We start from the raw sequence: 19186 nt of genomic DNA on the forward strand, positions 1-19186 counted from the left end.
CTGCCTTTGAGTACTTATGAGACCACCCCAGGGGAAGGGTGCCCAAACCCAAGGGCTCTGACTTCCAAGCCCCTGACTCCCTTTCCCATATTTTTTCTGGGCACTGCTCTGGGATCCCTGGGATATGGAGGGGCATTCCTATGAAGAGTTATTTTCTCACCTGCTGGCCCCATCAGCGTTAGAGGTTCACTGCGATGTGACCAGATGTTAGGATATGCCTCTATGCGATAGCTGCAACTGTAGGTCCCTGTACCTTTCCCATCTACATTACTGATGATGAAGTCTCCATCCACTGAGAATTTTTGAAATGTTTCTCTTTCTTCCCATTCCAGAGAAAATTCAAGTACTGGATGAGATACTCGGCATTGGAGAGTGATGGCTTTTCCTAGCTTGAACACGGTGCTGGGCCAAGCTGACAAGGAGGGTTTGGGGGGCTTGTCTGAAACCAACCCAGAGACCAGAGTTAGAAGTGACTTGAAACCCAGTACTTTATCCCACCAAATGTTTCTGACATTTCCATTTGCTCTTCTCTTCCTTTTCAATTTCATTTGATCAGTAGCTTCAATATTTGACTATGTATTAGAATTCCTTTGCCCACCCCTTGGTGCTGTAAAGACTCTTGATTTCCTACCTTCAATCAGGAAGAATTCATATTTGTAAGCTTCCCCTGACTTGAAGAAAAATAACCTTCCCGGAGGTCACAATGAGGCTGGGCCATGCTAACAGGCAGTTTGAGGAGCAATCCTGGGAGAGAAGGTCCCTAAAGTTTTTACAGAAAGTTCTATAAAGTTCCTAGTGTGTTTTTCCTTGGCTTATAGCTCTGAGAGGGTACAAGGCTACTAGCTCCTTCTTAGAACACTGTAATAACAGTCAAATAAAACAGGTTGATAATAAAAACAGTTGTTAGCACTTGCCTACAACCACAAGCTCCACCGTGTTGTGTGATGTCATCCTAATGGAAGTCTTCCAGGTGAGAAGATGGTGACAGCTATAGATGCCAGCATCACTGTAGGTCACATTGTTGAGGGAGAATGACTTATTGTCATTGATGCTGGTGGCATCCAGGAACTGAAGTGGTTTATTGTCTCCTTTCTTATGAAGTGCAAGCCCCACTCCATCCATTGCTCCTCGGCACCGTAGGCTCACATTCTGACCCATCTGGACCACAGGACTAGGCTGAGCAAGTAGCCAGGTCTTGGGAAAAGTGTCTAGGACGAGACCCAAAATATAAAGGGCTAATAATCTGATATTCCCCTCCCACTACTTAGGATTCTTTTCCTCCTCTTTTTCCAGACCACCCTTGGAAAATCCCTGCTTAAGCAGTTATACAAATTCTGCTTCCTTCTCCACTGTTAGCTCTGGTGACATGATTCAGTTTATCAGGGAACCCAAAGTGAACTTTCTATCCTTAGCCCCAACATAGGTTACATGGCTTACCCCTCTCTTACCAGTTACCCAGATTTTCAGGACACCACTAAGAAGTGAACCCCTGTATGACCCATCATAGTAAAAACAGAGGTAATGTCCAGCATCATGGATCTTCAAAGCCGGGAAGAAGAAATATGCCTCATTTTTTATTGGTTTCTTGTGATAAAAGGACTTCTCCGGGTCTTCAAGCTTCATTAGAGCAAAGGTCATTCCATAGATTGGCCCTTGGCACCTGAGACTCAGGCTTTCTCCAGGTGCCATGACGGGCCCAGGATAGGCTGTCAGAGTTGGTTTGGGATAGAGTCCTAGAAAGGGAAGAGACCCTGAAGTTAGAGGTAGGATGATTCTTCCCTATTGTCTTCTGTTTTATATTTCTAGTTTCTTTGGACAAGAAGTGGTAACTGAAGTTTATCTTCTCCCCCCTCTTCTTTCCTTGGATCTCTACCTCCTCTAGGAAATAATCAAGATGAATTCACTTATGCCCTGGCCCTCTCTTCAGACTCTATTAGCTCCACTGTACTCTAACCATATGTAGGGATGTCTCAGTGGAAGTTCTACATCCATAATTTCTTGTACCTTTAGGTCCTTGAAATGCCAGATGTAGTTCTTCCAACCACCAGAGAAACCTCTGAAAATGACTTTGATTCCATCTTTGTAATGCACGAATGCTACTGTAGTATTAAGGAGAGCTTTCGAAGGCATTAAGTTCACTTAACACCCTGCTTTTAACACGAAATTGGGAGAAGTCATTAGGGAGGGTTTGGCCAGTAAGTCTGCAACTTAAAGAAAATCTTTTCATACTCCCTTTTCCATGGATTGTTCCTCCAAGGAGACTATACTGCAAAAGTGAGGGCAAACCTCACTTATTTTTTACCAGTCCTTCTTATCCCTACCCAATGTCAGGTACACCCACTCATCCATTATGGAAACATTGACTCTTTAATACATTCACTGAGCATTTAGGATGCACCAGGCATCATGTAGGTTTAGGGGTAAGTGGATAAAGAAGACAGAGTTCCTGCCAGCAGAAAGCTCCTGGACTAGTGGGGGATACCAGTGAATAGGCAACTATGGAAGTGTGTGTTAGTGGAATCTATGCTGAAAGGGCATGCATACAACAAACATCCATCCATACACACAGCTCAAACACACAGTCTTTTATTCTTTTATCCTCAATAAAAAGCTATACTAATAAAATTTATATCTACCATTTATTGAGAACTTATATGCCAGGCACTGTACATATATTTATGCAAATCCTCACAACAACCCTGTGAGGTAGGCATTATTATTATACCAATTTTGCATATCAGGAAACTGAGGCACAGAGAGGCATTATACAGCAGGTCAGATAGATACTGTTGTCCCGTTTTTATAGAGGAGGAAACCAAAGCACAAAGAGGTCAAGCAACTTGCTCAAGATCACACAGGGAGGCAGTATCAGGGATGTAACTAAAAACCAGGATTACTGCTTCTAAGTCCAAGGTAACTTCTGTGGCACCACAACTTTCCCCAAGCCTACTTAGCTCGATGAAGAGACTAAAGCAAACATGGTCAATACCATCTAGAAACCCCCAGACCATGGGGTAGGGAAGTTGGGCCTTCTTCTGTGTTTAGAGAGGGTGCTGCCTTACTTGCTGTATTAATATGCAACCAAAGTGAATCATAAAGCCATTTCTAAAATATGGGCTGTCCCTTTCTTTGTCATTTGCTTTGTTTGTTTTTGCTCACCAGCACTAGCAACTCATTCTATTTTCCATACTTTAAAATAATAACAACAAATAAAATCCATTGAAAATTGTTAAAAATCCATTTGTAAGACTGCAGTGGCAGTGCCTGGCACATATTAGGTGCTCAATAAATATTAGTTGAATGAATGAATGCATGCATGATATTCAACAAGTATAGAGCAACAAAGCTGTGATGAGCTGAAGCTGCTGGACAGTTGGCTGGGCTCCCTCACTAGCCAAATGATTGGCTTCCATATGTCTGCCTTGCTGCGAATGAGATTCCAATTTGTATCTCAGTAAAATTTCAAATGACTCTAGATCATGGGTCTTGCAAGGCCCAGGAACTGGCTGAGGAAAGTAAAATCAGAAACCTTGCCTCAACGAGTCATGATCCCTGGGATAATAATTGTCAGACGCCAGCAGCCACGGCCACACCCACCTGCAACAACCAGCTTCAGGGGGTTGCTGGGCTCTGACCACAGGGTAGGGAGCAGCTGGATATGAGTGCGGCAGATGTAAACCCCTTCATCATCAGGTGTCATGTTGTCAATGGAGAATATGGCCACTGTCCCAGTTGGGACTTGGTAATCCACAGGCTCTGCATATCCCTCTTTAAACAGCATGAATACCAAATCCTGCAGCCAGCCATGGCAGAGGATGTTAACATTACAACCAGGAAGAGGGGGTGTCTCAGCCTGGATCCAGAAGATGGGCTTGGGCAGCTGGCCTGGAAGGAAAGAATGAACTGGATTCAGGTAGAGCAAGGGTAGTGCTGCCTAGGGAGCGGTAGAGGAGAGCGCTACTTTAAAGGAAGCTTCCTTGTATGATTCTTATTTGCCTTCCCTCCTTCCCCATTTCTGTTTCAGAGTCTACATCCCTGCTGTGCATTGCCTGATACGGAATAGGCACTTTGCATTTGAGGTCTAAGAATAAATGAATTAAACAAACCCTGCCCTGGCAAGGCAAGTTTGAATCCCAGGAGCTGGCGTTTATTCTTGGGTATCTATTTTGTCTTCTTACCTGGTGCCTCCAACTCGAGAACTTTACTGGGCTTTGACCAGCCTGTCTCCTTCCAGTAGCAGCACCTGTAAAGACCTGCATTGAACTCAGTAAGGGGACCTATGAGGAATGAAACTTGGAAGGTCTTGTAGGTAGGGCGGATCCATGTCATCTGTGTCTTATCCTTCAGCAGCAGGAACTTGCTTGATATCCGAGAGGGGCTTCTGCACCAAAGCGTGATGTTCTCCCAAGGGGCCTGAGGGTAGTTGGACTCTATCCACAGCTCTGGTTGAGATTCCATTGCTGTCATTTCCAAAGATCACAAAGATGTGAACAATCCAGCCCTCTCTCTCCCATAATGTGCCCCACAATGTCCCTTAAAATTTGCTCCAACCCAGATCCCTCCTTTTGGCTTCCCTTGGGGACAGAAGTATCTGCTTGTGTGGGGCATCAGATAGGAGCCCTAGGATGTTTGTTCAAAGACTCCAAATGAGTTGGGAGAATAAAGTGAAAGTCTGATTTCTTTTCTAAGATAAAGCTCTTAACTATTCTAGGGGAAATCAAACCCTGAAGTGAAGGGCTCTGATTCCCAACCACGAATGCAATGTATTTTGGGGATCACAAGGCAGTTATGTCCAGGGTCATGGAGGCAGGCCAGTGTCTTGGATCCTTTAGAAAGGAAGGTACTCGCTTACCTGTTGATGTCATCATACCCAGACTCAGCCCTGAAAAGAGAGATTATGGTAAAAGAGAGCTCTCTCCTTGTCCCCACCCTGGACTCTAACCCCAATACTTTCTTCTCCTTTTTCAAGGTACTCACTCATAGGGGTACCTATGACAGGGCCACTTGCCCTTCACCCCTTCCTTATACTCACGAATACAAAAGAGCAAGAGAGTGAATTTCTGCAGCATGGTGGCCCCCTCCCCTGGCCTGTCCAGGATCATGGGATCTCTGGTGCTCGATGCACACTCTGAGCCTTGAAGGGATTTTCTTCTCAGCAGGTGGTGAGATCTAAAAGAAAAAAATTGTTTTTACTCAGGGGACTTGTCTTGCTCCTTAAAGTTTAGGTTAGATCCCTAAACTGCACCTGACAACCCTACATTCTGCGCCCTCACAGACACACAGAGTATTGTTAGGTCACCTGCTACCTCCTCTTCTTGCCCCTTTTCCTCACTTGCCCATCTTTCCACCCAAGGTCTTTGCTGATATCTAAGATGTCAGATTTGTTTAAATGTCTTTCTCTGGGTCTCAGAAGCCCCAAAGGGAACCTAATACAAGCCTGCAGAAGCCTTATGGGATGAGGATGAAGGGAGGTGCAGAGAGTCACCTTTATATATATTTATATAAATACTGAGTCCTCCAACAACTTAGCAAAGGAGGCATTGCTACCATCCTCATTTTGCTGATGAGAAAACTGAGGCCTAGAGAGGATATATAATTTGCCCGAAATCAAAAGATATTAAATGTTAAAGCTCAAATTCAAATCCATGTTTAACTCCAATGCCCATAATCTAAAACCATTATTTAAATCTCCAGAAGCAGTCCTGAACCCCTCCCTCATCCATCCCACTTCAATCCACGAAGACCTTCCCTTCCGTGGAAAGCTTCAGATCCAATATTACTCTTTTTCATCTCTTACCCCTAAAAGCTCAATACCCCTATCTCAAGTAGATATTGGGGAATCAAGTTGCTTGAGCTTATTAAGATAATTAATATAAGGCCTAAATGATGATTTGGCTGCCTATGACTTTTAAACAGTTTTGTTGATTGCTCTGAAGAAAAATGGAATTGTTTGAATTTTAGGGGATATGGCAAAGATATTTGAGTTTGGGGAAGCCTTCAGATTTCCCCCTGAATATACTATTTACCATAGGCCCTGCATATACATAAGGTAGATCCCTGAGCTTTAGTGTCTCACCCCACCTCCTCCCAGAGTACCCTTTTGCCATGAGAAGGTATGTCCCCACTGCACAAATGCAAGCAAATTTTCCTTCACCAACTCTCTATTCAGAGTCTGAGGTCCTGGCTAACCCTGGCTGTTTAATCTTAGTAGAATGGGGGTAGAGGCAGCCTCTAGAACACAGAAAGGGGCTGATTTTGCTTTTCCAGACTGATCCTAGGACCTCAGCCTCTAACTTGCTCCAGTGCTAACACTGGGAAGGATGGAGAGGCATGAGGAGAGGAAGATTCATTTTCAAAACATCTGGTCTGTAGGGAGCAAGTGGACAGTGAGAAATTCAAGGAGGCACAGCTACGTTTTTGTTTTGTTTTGTTGTTGTTGTTGTTGTTGTTGTTTTGCTTTGCATTAGAGGATGCTTAATTTACCCTCTCTGTATTTTCCTTATCTGTAAAGTGGGAGAATAATATCTACCTAACATTATTGTTTTGTTGGATTAGTGATAATATATGCACAGTGCCAGGCACATAGTGAATATTTCATTTTTAAAAGCTGCTAATATTGTTCTTTTCAAAGAAGGCATCAAACCAGTGTAGGTGCCTAAAAATATTCAGCCCCCTGCTCAGTTCCTGCAGCCCCCTGCTCCCACTTGTCTCAGAGTCAGGCCAAGGCTTCAATGCCACCCTGTTGCATTGTTCCCTTGGGGCTTTGGGCCAGGATTTATTGGGGTAAGCCAGGTTCTACTGCCAAGGGAAATATTCAACCTGGGATTACACCCAGGAAATGCCATCTGAGGTGCCAGGTTTGCCACTTGGACCCCCAAACCAGGGTCTTTGCTCCTGGATACTTGAGTGGAGTCAGGGAAGCTGGGCTTCTCAGCATGACTGACCCCTCCTCAATCACAAAGGAAACTAGTATTTACATCCAACCCAAACAATGAACCTTATACCGAAGAACGTGAGAATAACCCCAAGCGTCAGGTTAATTGGCCACGCCCATTTTGGCCTTTCACCCCCCCACCCCCCACCCCCGCGATCAACTTTGGCTGTCTAGCCATTTTACCCTCCCCTGCCACTCCATCCCAAACACTTTCCCCACCCTTAGGCAGCGCCGCAGTGCTTTTGAGGGTGACATACCCGAAATATCTAATAGCTCGCCCCCTGCATAGCTTTGAGGGCTCAAGGAATCAAAGATGTTGGGCTCGGCGGGGTGCCGGGTACATGCTCCGCTGAGGGTTTGGAGGGAAGACTGAGAAGGAAAAGGGAAGATGCCTACAGTGCCCAGAGATTCTCAGGGAAGCAGGTCTGAGATCCGGGGAGGAAAGGAGAAAGGCAGGGATGAAGAGGGTGGGGGGACAGACTGGGGAGCAGTTTGATTTACGGCAATTAATTACAGCAGGGAGACTCTTTCGGGGTTTTGTTTAGGATCTGGTGGCCAACATTTTAATCTTCAGCCACCCGAACTATGCGCTCATTTGCCGGTACTTACGGTAGTTGAAGGCCCGCTCCGATGTTAGAGATTCTCCAGTGAGCTCCTCCAGATGCTGCAAACTGCCCGGCATGAGAAGAGCTGTCTAAGGACAGCCTCTCTGGCTCTGAGCCCCGCCTCCCCCTCTCCCTTGCCCGCCTACCGGCCCGCCCCAACCTCCTCCCCTTCTTCCCTCCTTCCGCCAAGCTCTGGGAGCCCACCAACACCAGCTCTGTCCTGCACCTGCAGTCCTCTGAGGACCGAGATTTCTACGCCCCACCCAGCTCTCCGTCTCGATCCTGACTCCCTGCAGATGTTGCGGGAGCCAAATTCAAGCCCCTTCCCCCTCTTCTGTCGTTCAGAGTTTCATTGGGTCACTATTCTGGAGGGGAGAAGAGGAGGCCAGCTCTTAAGACAGCCAAAACTGTAGATCCTCTCCAGTTCCCCAACTCCTTTAAAGGGATCTCAGATCTTCCTCTGCCCAATTAACGCCCTATTTGCGCATAAACATCACCAACGTGGTTTAAATGCCTATTGTGTGTTCCTCAGCCCTGGGCATCTATTATTTCTAATCTTCATGGCATCCCTACAAGACAAGTATGACTTCCCTCAGTTTTACAGATGAGGAAACTGAAACTCATAGTCACATGAGTATAAATATGCCTTTCTGGGCAAAGTTATTTAAACTCTCCAAGTCTCAGTTTTCTTATTTGTAAAATGATAATAATTGCACCTACTACCACGCAAGCTGTGGGGTGGGAATGAATGAAAACCCTCCTTGGGACACAGCAAGCACCCATTGATTCAACACATTTGTTAAGTATATTTTTTGTGGCAGGCGTTGTTTTGGATGATTCGGAGAAGATGGCATTTTCTCCTCTAAAGAAGTCTGTAGTGTAAGGATAAATTGTGATAGTGAGTAAGGAGGAGGGAGCTCTCAGAGTCAGAGGATTGCAACAGAAAAGACCAGCAAGTAAGCATGACAATATGTGTTTGGAGAATTGCAAGCACTTTGTTATAACCATGTGCTAAACTAGGGCAGTGGTAGCAGAGAAGGAGGGGAGAGCAAGGGTTCCTGAAACATTTAGAAGGTAAAATTAGACACACTTGATGGTTGTTTGGAGCACAGTAGTAGTAGTTATTATCTGTCAGGGTGGAAACATCCATGCCAATTGTCAAAACATTGACAGTATGTAGAACTCACTGTGATAGTACTAGGCACCAAGTGCTTTATAAATCTTAACTCATTTTACCTCCATAGCAATACTGTGAAATAGTTATAATTATCAGCCCCATTTTACAGATGAAAAAACTGAAACACAGAGTCATTAAGCAAATTGCCCAAGGCCAATACAGCCAGCAAGTGACAGAGCTAGGATTCAAATCCAGGCAGTCTGTATATAGAGTCTCAGGTTCTTAACCAGTACCCTAATCTGTCTCTACATTGGATAGCTGGAATGATAAAAATAAACTAAAAATAAATGATATGAAGGTACTTTTGAGACAGAAAAGCATCAATCAAATTTACTGTTAATAATGGATAAAAAAGCAACCATAGTGTCCTTGCATGGAACCCTCCCCTAACCTTACTCTCTGAAAGTCCTTGGGCTGAAGCTTGTGCTCTTGGACCAGTAGCCTGAATCTAGAGCCCAGAATCCTCACCATTCGACTGTGGAAGCCTGAGAAGGTATCGGGGATGTGTGGGTGAGAATGCCACTCCCTCTGGCCTTTTGCTCAGGGACATTAAGGAGTCTTGAAGGGACTTATTATTCAGGCTTCATAGAAGTTTCTCATTCAAACTATGGCTGGCAATTGAGATGTCAGAATCTCCGTCTCTAGGCTACCTCGGTGGGTTTTGAAACTTGCAGCCTGCAGGAAGAAACAATCTTTAGCCCACCTCCCTGGAGAATTCATGAATGGCCCAATATTATAAAGCTGGGGGTAGAGGCCAACAAGGTTTGGGGTTGGGACTTAGTGGAGATGAAGTTCTTGACATTGACTCTGCTGGCTTTCCTCCATACGGGATACCGCAGGCCTGTGGCTCTGTGACCCTGATTCTCTCTCTCTCTCTCTCTCTCACACACACACACACACACACACACACACACACACACACACACACACACACCCTCTTCAAAAAGCCTGGGCTTTTCTCCTAGTTTCTTACTCTAGCTGATATTGACTCTTCTTTCAGGAAATATTTTGAGAATGACCTTTCTTGTTTCTAATGGCCAAGCCCTCTCCATCTCTTAAACCGATAGTGGCACCAGAAAATATTCCTGAACCTCACTGCTTCTCACTTTCAGACTTTGAGCACAAAGGCTACAAGAGGGTTTCTCCTGTAAAAACTTTAGAGCCACATCTTAGAAATGATGACGCAACTGTTATCACCAGATTTTTACTGAGTTTATACTATATAGGTTGAGGCACGGAATGTGGTGGTGGAATTTACATGATTTGTTAAACAGGGTTTCTAAGCTCCACAGACTATCCACCTAGAGAGAAGAAAAGAGCAACTATTTTGCAAAACTGTATCTGGAATCAGAGGGGCCACTAGAAGAGCTTCAAGAAAGTGGAGCTCAAAAGAAGGAGGTAGAACACTAAAAGTCACAGGGTGATCTGGGGAGTCTTTCTCTGTTATTGAGTCCTGCGTAGGATAAGATTTTTAAAAACTGTCTTAAAGTATCCAAAACAGGAGAATCATGGGACAAAGCTGTTCTCTTCCCAGCGATGTGCCAAAGCTGGGTAACTCTAGTTCGGGAGGGCCCATGCATCTTATCTCAACCTAGCATTCAGTGACATAATGGTGGTAGCTTGAAATTGGCCATGGTCAGAGATTCTTTGCCACGGAAGAAGCAAATGCTACAAATCAAGTCTCCACCCCCTTCAACACAGAGCTGTTTTTAAATATTTGCTAGCAAACCACTTTTTTTCCAGTTTATGTTTAAGGATAGTGATTTTTACTGGGTTACAGGAACTCTTCCAAACTACCCAAGGCTCTGGATAAGTTTAATATACTCTCTAGAGAGTTGTGAACATTGTGCTCCATTTCCCCTCCCTCCACCTCATTGCTGTGGTAAGCCTCCTGAGGACTGTGTCAGATCACTGGTGTGTTTGGTGCATTCAAAGTCTTATCATGAGTTTTAGCACTCTGCCCCAGCCCCCAGCCAGCCCCAGCACCCATCCACTTTTGCATTGGAGAGGAGTGTGGAATAGAGAGCTGGGACTAAGGGAGTGGTGTTCTGTGACAGGGAGGTGGCCCAACCAGACAGGTAAGGTTCCAGCAGCAAGACTTGATGAAGCGTTAGACTTTGGAGGTGGGTAGTGGAAGAGGAAGCTAAGGCCAACCCACCGAGCTTCGGTTTCAGATTATCCTTTGTTAAGTATTTCAGTTATTAAGGACAGAGTTTGGTGCCCTAAGTCACTTCCAGAAGCTATAACTGAGGATATTTTCAGGACTGTGTAGGAAGCTTCCTAGGATAAACCAAATGCAAGTGATGAACCAGAAGTAAAACTTATGTAATCAAAACACTTGTAGTGGGCCATAAGACTTCAGAAGCTTACATGATCAGGCTTCTTTCTGGGTGCCTGTCACTAAGAAAACCAACAGTGTATCTAGGTGAATTTAACTTAAGGTCAATGGGGAAGAAAGAACACGAGCCATAACGTTCTGTTTGGCTCATGTACCATTTACCATAAAGTTAAGCTTCCGGTCCACTTTCACCAAATAACAATTTCCCTAGCATTGCAAGATGCCTTTTGTTTATACAAGGAACAGTGTATATCTGAGTACATGATGGGAGTGAGGGGTGTTCAGAGATAGACCTCTAAAATACAGAAGGGCTCCGAGGGTGGGATGCAAAGTGATTCAGTATTCCCTTTTCCTGTGTTAGATGAAGCTGGTGGCTCTAGAAGGAAAACGTGTAGGCTCAGCCTCACTGCCAAGGCCGGCAGGCAGAGAAGGTTCTATGAGCAGTTTAGGTCTGACCCAGACAGGTTGCTTCGAAAGGTTTGTGCCTTAAGTCTTCTCTGCCTCAGGGTTTGATTTGCCTCCAGTGTGTCCAAATTGTAGGCATTTGCATGGCAGGGAGCGGGAGAGACATGGATGCCACTCAGGAATGCACAACTGGGCTCTTTCTAATATTTACTTGGATTTAGTCACTTGTCCAAAGGAAAGTGCAGAAGTCAACAATTGGATTCTTTTATTGCCATGTATTGTATGATTAACCAATTATATAATTAAAGTTAGATAGAGATACCTAAATTGTTGGAGCAATACAAATTAACAATTTAAAAACATACCATTGCCATATTACTCACTTTTTACAATTCATTCCTAAAAATATCAGTTTACAGGCAGTTGATTTAATGTACATGCATCTCTTTGAGTACTACTTGATTTGTGCCTTGAGATATGGTCCAATTTTCTAAAAGATTCATGTACTCTCGACAGAGGTTGGAGAAAACTTTCTTTAAGCAAATTTGTTGATTGAATATAGTTAATTGTTTTCAGACTGACAGTACAAATTATTTTTTTCTTATTTGAGCTATCATATTTCAATGTCTCTGTATCTCACCTACCTTTCATTATTATCTTGCTGTATTCACTTCCTCCTTTCCACTTTTCCTTTCTTTATTTCTTCCTGTTTTCCTTTTTCTTATTCTTATTCTCCCTTCCCATGCACTGTGTGTATATGTGTGTATATATGTGTGTGCATGTGGATGTGTGGATGTACAGATATAGATATGCATAAATAATAACAATAACAACTCGGTGCAACATTGCATTTTTACTTCCTTTTCCAATGACCACTCTGGCAATTAATCATAAAAATAAGATCTACATTCTGTTAAGGAACTTGATTTTGTAAGTGAGTTTAGTCACTTATCTCCAGGAGCATTTTCTCCCCGGGCTGCACCTGTTTTCAGTAAAGCCAGTAGTTTTGGAGTTTCACTGACAAATGGCTTGAAGTCATCTTGACTGTCAAGTGTTTTTTTTTTCTCTCTCTCATTTTGCAATAGGAAAAATAGCATGGCAGGACGGTTCACTCAGGGCTTCAGACTCATGAACTTCAGCTGGCAGTAGAGTTTGCTCCAACTTGGTCTCCTGTCCACTGTTACTAAGACATAATCAGATGCCTATCCTTATTTTGTTGAAAATAACTTTTTTCCAGCAGCTTGTGGAACAATTTCTTTTTCTTTCAAGTTTAAGAATTGTACAATAATGTGCCTAGAGCTTTTAGCTTGAGAGGTATATTTGAGTGGGACTTGTAAATTCTCTCTGTATGTAAGTTGAGATCTACATTTAACTCGGGGAAACTTTTTCAATAATTCCCTTAGTAATAATTTCAAAGCTAATCTCATTTTCTGTACCTCCAGGGAAGCCAGATACACAAATATCATACCACCTTGATGTGTTTTCAAGATCCATCACTTTTTCTTGCACATGAAGAGTCGTTTACTTATCATTTTTATCTTTTGAGTCTGACGCTCAGTTTGATTCTCATTTATATTGACTCTCTCTTCCATGATATTTATTCAGCAATATTCCTTTCTCAGGATTTTTTTTTTGATTCTTTGATCTCATTCATCAGTGTCCTACAGTCATTGTGAACTTATCTTGTGTGCTTTTTAAAATGTCTACATGTCCCACACCAACTCCCTCACAGCGGCCCTTTCTCTGGGTCCTGTCTGCTGCTCCTCCAGATCAGCCATGTATCTTGAACTCTCTGAGGTTTGTGATTTCTCCTGGCATCACAGTACCTCTTGCTTGTTACTAAGTATCTTTTCATTACTTTTCTCATTCTCTTTCAAGATTAGGTAGTTTTTGTTTTCTTTGTGCCCTACCCTCATAGCTGAGGCTTCTGTCGGCTTAGAGGTGTTTCTGAAGTGCAGCAACCTGGCTCTGAACACAGCTGCTCTCTCTGTGCTCTCCCCCAGAAACTCTGGAGCTGGAGCCTTTTCATTGAAATGCAAGACTTATTTTGAGCTGAAATCCTCAGCAACACTATAGAAGATTAAGGTATAACCAAACTATGCTCTCTCTTCTAATAGCATTGGAAGTAAGAGCCTCAAAACCCCACAGATAAGTTGAAGAAATACATAAGTGCATAAATAAAAAATAAAAATGCACACACATATAAATACTTAAGTACACTAAATACCTGAATACATGAATATACAAACACATGAAAAGTAATATAAATAAACACACAAATACATAAGCATGAAAATACATATGTACATAAAGTAAGCCTCATATGTTCAGAATATTTAGTTTCTTCCTGGCTGAGAGTACACAGAATATGTTTCTGATTAAGCAACTAAGCACATTTGAATTATAAAGCAGAGAATGAGAGAAGTTCACCTACACGTTTCAGTGTTTGTAAGAAAGGGTTTTGACTTTGTGTCAGGGGACTTGAATTTCAGTCCTGGCAGAACCACTTACTAGCTGTGTTATAGTGTGACATTTGGCAAGCTACTAAAAGTTATTTGAGTCTCCATCTCCTCATCAGTCAAATGAGTATTCAATAACTGTGAGCTAAATATGAATGTAGGATTCTCTGTTTGCCTCATCTTAATCATTGTTTTTAAAGTATATTTCTTTACAGTGGGATCTGGGATTTAGATTTGTGGGAGTGGAGACAGGACCGTGATAGGGAGGGGGAAACAAAAATAGGTCTCCAATGGATACCCTCTCAGGATCCACAGCATAATCTTTCTTTTTGTACAATTAACCAATAGATATTTAGCTTGTTTATATCTAAATTATTGTAGTAAGATGAGAAAATAAACTCTGCCATTAAAACTTTGAATTAGTGGGAGGTATGTCCATGTTTACAGCTAAGAATGACAAAATGCAAAACACAGTATAACCCTGAAAGAGCATGAAACAAAGCATTATAGGAGTAAAGAGGAGAAATCACTGAATTCTGACTGACAGCACTTAGAAGTTTTTCATTCAAGTCCCCCAGACTCAAGCATCCCTATCATTGAGCATGGTGAGGGCACCTTTATAAGGCTTCCTGCTCCAAAACATATGCTTCACTCACCTGATGTCTGCCTGACATTCCACATGTGATTCACCTCCTTGGGGATACAGAACAAAGAATCACAAAGTATGGTGGTGCATGGTGTGTGGAGGTAGCTGGAAATGAGGGTGAATACCTGGACAGAAGCCAGATCAATACGGGCTATGTGTATGCTATAGTACTTTTTAGTAAAATTTCATATTTGTGTCACATTGAAAGACCAGGTCATGATCTAGGTCCAAATGTTGGGCTTCTAACCAAGGAGAAAATGACCTTCTCTAGACCCTAATGTTCTCCCTGACATTAGTTATGCTAGCTTGGTCACAGATCCTCAGGGACAGAGCTCAGAGGCCACTTTCTGAGCTGACAATCCACCTGTTCCTCTAATTCAGTTTCCCAGTAGTTCAGTTTTTTGTTTCAAAAGAAAACAAAAACTGGAGATGGGGCTATTTACACATAAAGTCACTCATATTAAACACCTATGTATGAAAATGGCCCTTTTCAGAGGTCTGATAATTTTAAAATCAGGATCTGTCTTAGTCTCCAGTGTATCCAAGAAGATAATTTTAATGAGGCTTGTAGAAAGAACAATTTAGAGAAAGAGAAGATATGTAGGGAAAAGAAAATCAAAATTAAGTGTGGTACATTCAAATACATAATGTGATTTCATCTGAGTCTCATTTGAATTATCAGACATACTCAGAATTGTTATGGGAAGTTAGTATAAGCACCTGATGGGATTCACCTAATAAAAATTAGAGAAGGTGCCTGGTATCTGTATTTTCAAAACAACTAAAAAATAGTCTTTAGTACTCAGAGTGCTTAGGCAAATAGGTTTTATGCATGCCTACATTTATTCAAAAATATTAATTGCACACCTACTTTTTTTTTTTTTTAGTTTTGGGGACATAGCTGTAAACAAAACAGAAAAAAAAACCCATATGTTCATTAACAAATGTTTGCAAAAAGTATCTGGATAAATACATCTAATGCTTGAATATAAGACTGTAGTTTCAGAACTCTACTGTTACTAAAGAAACAGAGCTGACTTTTGCTGCAAACTGTAACAACAGAGTTTTTGGGTGTCATTTAGTAGTGTCTGCGATTGGTTGGAGTGAAGATCACTCTTAGGAGATTTTTCAGTGGCTCTATCCCATTTTTTTCCTGGAAGCCTTTTATTCTGAATCAGTAAGCAAGTAAGGCAGGAATGATAACAGTATGAAGAAATCTTATGGAAAGCCCCCTACATGTTTATAAGGGGGCAGAAGAAAGGTTTGACCACTTGGCATTAGAGATTCTTTTGATTAACTACGTGACTTTTACCGACAAAAGATTTATTATTTGTGTTTTAAACAAGATCTTCAAAAACTTAGGATGGCATAATCAAGTGAGGAAATTGCAGTGCCAGGGAAATCTACACTACAATTGTCGTTAGGCACCATGATGTTAAAAATACGTATTAACTAATGGAAATAGTGCTGGAAACTAATTAAAGTATCCAAATGACTTGTCATTATTAATAACCCTGGATTTCAACAAGGAGCACTTGCTGTGGAAGTTCTGTGACTATCCTGGGCACAGCATGACAATATTTAAAAAATATGTACACCATGAAAGAATCCCACTTGAAATAGCTGTAAGATGGTGCCAAAAAGTTACCAAGTGGAACTTAACACAGACTCAAAATGAAGTGGAAATTTATTCTTACAACTTTTATCTAAACCAAAAAGTAGTTTAAATTTTATACATTTTGAAAAATATAACACAGACTTAATAACATACGATTTCATGAATTTCAAATGGTTAGCTCAAATGCTCATTTATTTCACCAAACTTTATGAAATGCCCACTATAAATAAGGAACCCTTAGATATTTGGTGGAATAAGATGGATGGAGGGAAGGACAGAAGAATGCAAAACTCTCCACGCATATATTAGCAGCTAAAAGATTAACAAAATATATTCAGTGTTGTAGCAACTAAAAGTCTATAAGTGGACTAAAGACATGTAAACAAATACAAATAAAAATGTGCTAAAGTTTGATAAGAAAGGTGGAGAAAAAGTGTTCATGGAAGTTTAGTAAAGAGCAATATTCCTCTCAGCTGAGGGGATCAACGAAAGCCTTATGGATAAGGTCACATATAAACTGTACTGAAGTATGGTTGGATTAATCTGGCAGCTGTAAATACGACATGGTTAGTTCTCCAAGAGTGGAGACTTATTCATCTGTGTATCTCCTGTGCCTAGTACAGAAATAATGCTAATGATAGTTACTATTTATTAAGTGCTTACTATTTGTCAGGCACTATGTTGAGCATTTTACAAACATTGTCACACGTGTTTTCACAGTGCTCCTGAGCAATGCTTATAACAACAGCAGTAGTAGCAGAGCAGGGGCAGGAGGGACAGAGGCAGCGACAAGAGCAACCTGACATTTGTTGAATGCTAACTATGAGCTAGGCACCACTTTAAGATTATTCCATAGCTATTAGCATTCCTTTCTTACAAATGAGATTACTGAAGCTCAGAGAGGTTAAGAAACTTGCCCAAGATCACACAAGTTAGTCAGAGGTAGCTCTGCAATTTGAAGCCAGGTCACCTGATTCTAAAACCCATGTTATTGTGACTACAAACAAATGAAAATGAAAAAAGGGAAAGAGATATTGTGAAGATAGATACCACCCAATCTGCAAACTGGGAGATAAAGAGTAAAATCAAGAGCAAGACTTGAGAAAGAGAATTGTCACTGTATTTTTAGTCTGAGCTAAGAAATATAAAAGTTGTTTTTCTGTAAAAGATGAGCCATTATGTGCTGAATTTCATTAAAACTTATTTTTGTAAAACATTTGGTAAATGTTAAGATGTTCTTTTAAAAATATCTACAGTAATTTCCCATTAAGGTTACCTAGAAAAATACTTCAAAGAAGACACACAAAATGTTCATGTTGGTTATTTTCTATGTAGTGTGGAATTATTGGTGATGTTGTTCTTTATTGTTCATCTCTGTATTTTCTACTGTGACAACAAATAATTTATGATTAAAAAACAAATTTTAGAACTTTAGGTAACAATTTAGGGCAGATGTCAAAATAATCAGAATTCTTTGTTATCAGGAAATACATATTTTATATTTATGGGTGACATGGTTATTATATTTGTAACTTATTCTTAAATGGTGCTGAAAAATTTAATAGAGGAAAATATATCTTATAGCTTATATGTATATTATGTATAGAGAAAGAATCTGAGGAAGGTATATGGGAATTTTTAATAATAATCTTACCACCTTTCTCTAAGTCTAAATTTATATTAAAATTAGAAAAAATACACTAGTTAGAATAAATAAAACAAAAACAATACAAAAGCAAATGCATAGCTATATAGTGTGTGCATGTGTATCTAGTTTTGTAGTTCATATTTATACTTTATAGTTTATATATATAGTGTAATTTTAGAAATAATAAAGAAAAACAATCACCAAAATCACAATATTTTTATCTTCCTATGTCATTTACTTTTATTGATTTTCCTTTTTTTTTTTTTTTTTTTAGGACAGCTGCTGCCAATCTATCCTTCCTAAAGTTGCCAATTGTACCAAAAAAAAAAAAAAAAAAGCCCATTTCTAGCTTGCACAACTAGCTATGTTACCCTACAGTATCATTTCAAGGGTTAGCTTCTGTCCAGCTTCTTAAAGATCATCTTGAACTGGTCAAGTCTTAACCCAGTTTGATCATTTTTACTGAGCTATTTAGTTGCATAGCTCAATTGACTTGGATATTTGGTTAAATGAACAGTTGGTAAGGGGCATTTGGAGAATCAAGTAAAGAGAATGGTTGGACTAATTGGAGGCAATTAGTCCAAATGGTAAGGCTTTTATTAAAATACAGATTGTCATGGGAACCAAAGGAAAAAAATAAAAAGAACATAGTTATGAAAGGTTTATGAAATTGCTTTTAGTTCTGCCGTCCAATTTCCACTAGGTCAGATCTGATGACTGTTATTATTTTTATGATAATTCCTTGTCTATATATAGCACCACTGTTTCTTTTCCCCCAAAGTACTCATAGATACATTTTGCTCATTTACCTTCACAACAATGCTGTTAAATAGAGGCTGGGTACACGGGGCCAATGCTTATTTTCTTAGCTAGCTTAGTATACAGCATCTAATTGCAGAAAAACAATCTGTTTAGAGGTAATGGTGCTTTTGGACTGAATGTTGATATGTCATATATAATATAGTCATTATAGTTGGTAATGGGCATAACAGCTTTATGATACTTTTGAAAGATGTTATTGAATAGTATTCTTAGCAGCTATAAAAGACTAGGCATAAACTGAGCAGAACTGGAAATATACTAATTATGTATCCTAGATTGAGAAAGTTTACTTTGAATTTGTGTTCCCTCAGAGTTTGGGGAGTGAAGTAAAAGCTAACAACAATTTAAATTTTCTCTTAAACTGCGAATACAAATCTGTGGTTTGATAAATCCATCACCTTATACCTTGATGTCATCTACTGGAAATCATTCAAATGGAAAACATCAACAGAGAGGTTTTTCTAAGACTCGTGCTTATCACAAGGTAATAAGGTTAGCTGAATTCTTTTAACATAATTTTAATTTTGGCTCTGA

General features: G+C 40.8%; 1 protein-coding gene across 1 annotated transcript; it reads right to left on the bottom strand.

Annotated features, from left to right (window-relative positions):
* Positions 1 to 2620: 2620 nt before the first annotated feature.
* Positions 2621 to 7761, bottom strand: LOC103269498 (immunoglobulin superfamily member 1-like). Its single transcript, XM_008067072.2, has 5 exons — positions 7544 to 7761; positions 5033 to 5169; positions 4853 to 4882; positions 4179 to 4460; positions 2621 to 3885 (listed from the first exon to the last, which is right to left on the bottom strand). The coding sequence occupies exons 2-5, from the start codon at positions 5100 to 5102 to the stop codon at positions 3536 to 3538; spliced, it is 732 nt and encodes a 243-aa protein (XP_008065263.1). The 5' UTR covers positions 5103 to 5169; positions 7544 to 7761; the 3' UTR covers positions 2621 to 3535.
* Between the last annotated feature and the right edge of the window lie 11425 nt (positions 7762 to 19186).

The sequence above is a fragment of the Carlito syrichta genome, unplaced genomic scaffold (genome assembly GCF_000164805.1).
Source record: "Carlito syrichta isolate Samal-C Ts95f unplaced genomic scaffold, Tarsius_syrichta-2.0.1 Scaffold309280, whole genome shotgun sequence".
Classification (NCBI taxonomy): Eukaryota; Metazoa; Chordata; class Mammalia; order Primates; family Tarsiidae; genus Carlito; species Carlito syrichta.